At 45.0% G+C, this 6,065-nt stretch overlaps 1 protein-coding gene across 3 annotated transcripts in view; it reads left to right on the top strand.

Annotated features, from left to right (window-relative positions):
* Nucleotides 1-5,060: 5,060 nt before the first annotated feature.
* The window catches only part of PDE5A (phosphodiesterase 5A), a 142,452-nt gene continuing 141,447 nt past the window's right edge, over nucleotides 5,061-6,065 (top strand). For 2 of the 3 annotated variants that reach the window (XM_077752772.1, XM_077752771.1), the window contains exon 1: nucleotides 5,061-5,182. In XM_077752772.1, coding sequence (XP_077608898.1) covers nucleotides 5,061-5,182 — 122 coding nt within the window. Of the gene's footprint in view, nucleotides 5,183-5,710; nucleotides 5,756-6,065 lie in introns of those variants that run through there. The other variant, XM_077752774.1, reaches the window with a different exon arrangement.

The following is a 6,065-nucleotide window of genomic DNA, read 5'->3' as shown; positions in this document are numbered from 1 at the left end:
GTATGTCAAGCTGAATTCTTGGCTGCTACAGAGCCTTGGGTAGAAAACCGTATGTTTGATTTGGGAAAGAAAATGCCATGTACTGATTGGAGTGATTGCACTATTACACAGCTTTATTTTTCATAATTTGGCTCTGTCTCTGAAATGGAGAATTATGATCCAATTTAAATTCACGCATTTAAGATAATAGGCTGGTCCCTGTTCGAGGCTGTGCAACAATTTGAACTGTGCAACAACTTGAAGCATGTACTCTAAAACTGTCCTCAGAAAACTGCTGTTTCACATGAGCCTAGAGCTGCTAAGTGTAAGAGGCGATTTTATGAAGTATGAAAAGACTTTCAAAGACCACTAAAAGAGATGACCTTCCTCAAAGATCAATTGCTAACTTATTTACATACAATACACAAAAGTACTGCCAAAGTATTCTAAGAAAACTTTTCTTCAAATTGCCCCACAAATATCTACTGAATACATGCTACATCACAGTCACTATGCTTTATTACACAGTGTTATTCTAGAAGTCCTGCAGTAGCCTCCATGGATCTCCCTTCTGGTGTTCACACCCTGTGTGATTCCCCTCCCCTTGTCCGAGGGCAGAACCTTGACTTGGTCACAAGAAACAGAATACGGCGAAAGTGATGAGGTGTGAGTGATTGTGTGTCCGTGATTGTGTGGGTATGTATATAATAAGACTATAGTGCCTGTCTAGCCAGAGTCTCTCTCTCTCTTGCTGGCTCTGAGGAAGTAGAAAGGCATGTTGGGATAATGAAAGCAAGGGAAAGAAGGTGGCTTCTAGAGGGAGAAAGGGGCTTCCAGCCAAGAGCCTATAAGGGTCTCCAGCCAGAACTCAGCAAGAAAAAGAATCTCTCAGTTCTACAATCACAATGAACTGAATTCTGCCAAAGGCCTGAGTGTACTTGGAAGCAGATCCTTCTCCTGTTGACCCTCAGAGGAGAATGCAGCTCTGGCTGATACCTGATTGCCTGTGAGACCTCCTCTGAGCAGAAGACACAGTTTGGCAGAGCCTAGACTCCTTATTCACAAAAACTGGGAGATAACAAATATGTGTGTCTTCAAGCCACTAATATTGTGGTAATATTGTTACAAAGTAACAAATAACTAAGGTCCTCAGTCTTTGTCTTTCTTGACCTTGAAAACTTGGAAGCATGCAGGCCAGTTATTCTGTAAAGTCTCTCAATCTGGGTGTGTTTGTTTGGAAATCCCTCAGTCTCATCCTCATGATTAGATTCAGATTCAGGAGTAACACAGAAGTGATGTTGTATCCTTCTCAGCATATCCTTTCAAAAGGTGTATATGCTTTATACATACAAGTGTATTATTGTATACATAAGTAATTGATCACGTGGTTAGATCCACAAGTCTTTCCATTGTAAAGATACTATTTTCCCATGATAACTAATAAAAGACTTGTGAGGAGATCCTTTAAGGCTATGTAAATATCCTATTCATCATCAAACTCTCATTCATTGATTTTAGCAACCACTGATGATTTTCTAACTACTTAATTCCTTTTGTATTTATTAGTTGTCGTTCTCTTCTTTCTTATTAACTTATTGAAAGTATTGACTTACTTATCTAGTGATTTATTTATATCAGAGTGAAATCACAGTTTCTTATTTTAGTCAGTGGTTACAATTTGCTATTACTTTATGTTTTGATATTCAAATTGATCCAGATATGTTCATTGGAAGCTCCCTTCAGATACATCCTCTGTCCTTCTAATATATTGCCATCATTTTAAGCCTTTCTATTTTTCTAGCACAACAAGATTTTCCAGGCATATTTTATGGGTTTCCTGTCCTAGACCTGGAATTTTTTCTCCAAAGACTCCTGGTTCCTGTCAAAGTGGAGAATGGCATTTAGAAGCCAAAGTCTGGGTACTTAGTGTACTCATTGCTATTGAAATGTTATTGCTTTGAGTACCTCCCAGTGAGAGAGCCAAAGTAGATAGAGATATATTTAACAAAATATGTGTAAAACAAATGCACTAAAAACTGGAATACATTACTGGGAAAACTTTTAAAAGACTAGAATAAATGGATAAATATACTATGTGGATTGTAGGGCTCATTATTACTAAGATGTCAATTATGAAGATGTCTTCTTAGCATCTTATAAGGCTGCAAATCTATACATTGGCTGGGATTGTGGTCACATCTGAGGCTTGACTGGGGAAATATCTGCTTCTGTGCTCAAAAAGTTTGTTAGCAGAATTTTGTTCGTTGTATTGTGAAGACTGTGGGATTCCTTTTTTTGCTGACTAGAGCTCCTTGTAGGCTGTCAGCTAGAGGATACCCACAGTTCTCAGAAACTGCCTGTACTTCTTCATCATGTGGGATTTCCCTGCATGATACATGTGTGCATGATACACACCTACACACCCCTTCGTATTTAATTTTTAACCTCAAATTCTATTTGAACACTACAATGTATGTTCTAGTCTTTCCCCTTCAACAGTGAGAAAACTGAGTATCATTATAAGTGCAAATGTATTTTCTCAAGCCTGGAATATAGATTGCTGCAAGGGGACAGAATATACTGTGTGGCATCTGGAGGAGAAAAAGCAAGACAGGAAAGTTTCCCATGACTTTTATAATTCATATTCTTTTTTTTTTTTAAGGGAATTTGATCATCAAAGATTTTATTATTTTTTCTGGTTGCATGATCAAAACCTTCACCAGTAGAGGTGGGTTAAAGCCAAATCATGTAGAACTTTGTAAGCCACATTAGAAAGTTTGGTCTTTATTCCAGTATAATGGGAACTGGAGGGCTTTCTGTTAAATCATTGCACATTTATTTGTTGTAAATATCATTAACAGCATTTTTGAAGTTATTTCCTGGTAACGTTTGTTATTTACTCAATATTCAACTCATTCGACAAGATTGGAGATGCTTAGTACAATCCATACCAGTAAGTTAAAACATTAAGTAATCTAACAAATAGGGATAAAGAATAAAATGGAGTTGGGAAACAAGAGGTCAGGGTGAGGTCGGTGCAAAATATGCTCGCCTTTAAGAACTTTAAAGTTACAGAGGTTTTGTTACAAATTTTATCTGATATTTCTGGAGACTAGGACAGTCTGAAATACCTCATCTTCCAATCCCTTGTGAAACTTTCACTTCAAATAACAGGCCTTCACAATAACCCCCAATCTACCACGTACACCACAGAGAATTCAGACTCGCTGATGGGAGAATTCATGGGTTGCCTTTTTTTTTTTTTTTTGCAGTAACTTTTCAGAAAACTTCCTGGGTTCTAATAATTTAACCCTTTCAGGTTTTAAGAAAAAATGGACTTTAAGATAGTGTTTATTTAATCAAGACAACCAGCTGAAGCAAACAATTCAAGACCAAAATTCACTCCATCTTTCGTAGGCAAGCAGAGTTTTAAATTATAATTGACTGCCTGTTAGGAGAAATGCATGGATTTCCACATTGAAAAACTGAGCACTGAGGACAGTATATAGTTCACAAGGACTGTAATCACGCATCATGATCATACTAACAAATTAGAGCTCACATTTTAAAATCTGACATAATTTATCACGCATTATGTCACATTCTACTGCCTTGCTTACTTTTTATTGGTTTGTGGCTACTTGCATACAACGGCGAAGTTTCAGAAACTGAAATTATAACAGTCAACTATTTAATGCAGGAAGGATAAACCATTGCATTGGGGGGATTGGAAGACATTTTCTAAAGTTCTTACATTATCAATTTAATTATGCATTTCTATGTAGTGAGTAATGTCTTACATTCTTGCCAAGAGTATTTCGAAAGGACTTTGTTAAAAGTATGTCAGCTCAATCACTTTGGGTATATCACTGCTAATGGTGTCCTTCACACGTTGTGAAACATACAACTCCAGATTTAATTCTGCTCCAAAATTAGGTCACTGCAAAATAACCATATTAAAACTGCAAATTGCGGGACAAGAAGATGGAGACCAGAACAAAGCAAAAGGAAGACACCAATTCCTTTTTGTAAAGGATGATTGGGATAGGAAGGCTGGGCCCTTTGGTTAAACAGATACTTTTGCGGGAAGGGGGGGCGAGCCCGTGTGTTAACTCCATTTAAATATGACGAATTGACTTAAACCTGTGCTAACCGGCTGCTCTGCACTGTACCCGCGTAGTGCCTGCGTTCTCAAGTCAACCTCATTGTGCAGAGGTGCCCTTGTTCTCTGACTTCATACACAAACCATCATAATTATTTCAGTTTACCTTTTCCTTTTCCCAGGAAATCTTGTTCCAGCCATGAAAAGGGAACGTTTGATGCAGACACCTAATTTATAACTATTACTGTCGTTAATATTAACATTTTAAACACGGGAATGGCTTTGTTGGACCCGCAAATCTGTGGCACACGCCCCAACTCTCCTTAACCCGTACGGTTGCTGGGGTGCTGAGAGCCCCCTGGGGCTGGCGGGGCTCGGAGGAAGGTCGATGGTCCCGGCTCCTCCCAGGCAGCATTGTTCGGTCAGTCCAGAGGAAGAGGGCCCGGGGGAGCAGCACCTTACTTTCCGTGAAAACTCCCCCGAGCCCCAGCTTTCAGGATTTAGGACGGGCGCACACACCACGACTCTCCCTTTCTGACAGCGGGGCATCTGCGAACACACCCAGCCACCTTCGAGCGCTCCCCGGGATCCCGCTCAGCACACAGCGCACCCCAGCGGCGGCGTGGCCTCCTTCCAGCCGGGGCCACTTAGCTTCCGGAGAGCTCGCCGCTCGCCTCCGCCGCCGCCTTGGAATCTGGGGACCCGAGACACTTCGAGACCTGGTCTCCAGCGGACCCTAGGGAGGGCGCGCGGCTGCCGCGCCTGCCCCACCCGCCACACCTGGGAGCGGTGAGGACCGGGAGAGGAGGGGCGCGGCACGAGGCTGGCCAGGAGCCTGAGCCGCTTCGCCGAAAGCCAGCCGGACTGGAGCAAGGCGGAGGGGGAGGGTCTCGGGGCAGAGTCCTGCTCCTCCGAGGGAGGGACCCCAGCTGGGGTGGAAAACAGCACAAACCAGCTGCAGAGACTCGGGGCGCGGATCATGGAGCGGGCCAGCCCGGGCTCCGGGGGGTCGCAGCGGCAGCGGGACCAGGATTCGGTGGAAGCGTGGCTGGATGATCACTGGGACTTTACCTTCTCTTACTTTGTTAGGAAAGCCACAAGGTAAGAAGAGGACCCCCTGGAAGACCCAGCCGGGGCGCTGAGAGTGACCTGGGGGCTCATCTCTCTCCCCTATTGATTTTTTCCCCCTGCCTTCGCCATTCAACAACCTCCGTTCTCAGGCCGTTTGCTTTTGAAGTAGGTCCTTGGTCCTGTTAGGGTATAGAGACCTCGACTTTATGGCAAGTACAGTCGAAAAGCGCAAGCATGGGATTCGATCCAACTTGCTCGCAAAGTTCAAATACAAATATGTCCTTGTGGACCCCTTCCGCCCCCCCAAACACCCCGGCTGCCCTGGCATTCCCTGAAAGCAAGATTATTTACATGCACCCGCGCTCACGGGCCTTCCTCCAGCCCTTCTCTAGGCTCCCGGTCCCCCTAAATCTCCTTAGCGAAACCAAAACAGTTTGTGAGCCCCTTCCCTGCAGCTCCGGAAGCAGCGTTTCCAACTCGGTCCCAGCAGCTCCGCTCCTCCCCCGTTCCCCCTGGCCCCGGCCCTTGGCGGGGCGGGGAAGCCGGGGTAGGGGCGAGACCACGAGGAGCCCAAAGGCTGCAACATGCCGGAATCTTCCCAGAGTAAGTGCTGTCGCCTTTTGCCCCCTTCCAGTCCCTAGCTTGGCCCGCGCGCTTCCTTTCACTCTCCTCTGCCCCCAAGGCGGCGCCGCTCAAAGGGCTCCNGGCGAGAGCCAAGCGCCGGGCGGCCGCTGCGGAGAACTGGAAGGAGGGCGCCTGTCCTTTGGGAGGCGGCTGTCCGGGGGGCCGTTGGGGCGCGCGTGGGAAACGCTCGCCTTAGAGTTGGGAAGGCATTGGGGCCGAAGCCCAGGAAGGAGGAGGTGGAGAGGAGAGTGCGTAGCGGGCGGATCCCTCAAAGCCCGAGGAGTTGGTG

This window comes from Crocuta crocuta, unplaced genomic scaffold (genome assembly GCF_008692635.1).
Source record: "Crocuta crocuta isolate KB4526 unplaced genomic scaffold, BGI_CrCroc_1.0 scaffold451, whole genome shotgun sequence".
NCBI lineage: Eukaryota > Metazoa > Chordata > Mammalia > Carnivora > Hyaenidae > Crocuta > Crocuta crocuta.
The sequence above is the reverse complement of the archived record's forward strand: the minus strand, read 5'-3'. Positions and strand labels throughout refer to the sequence as shown.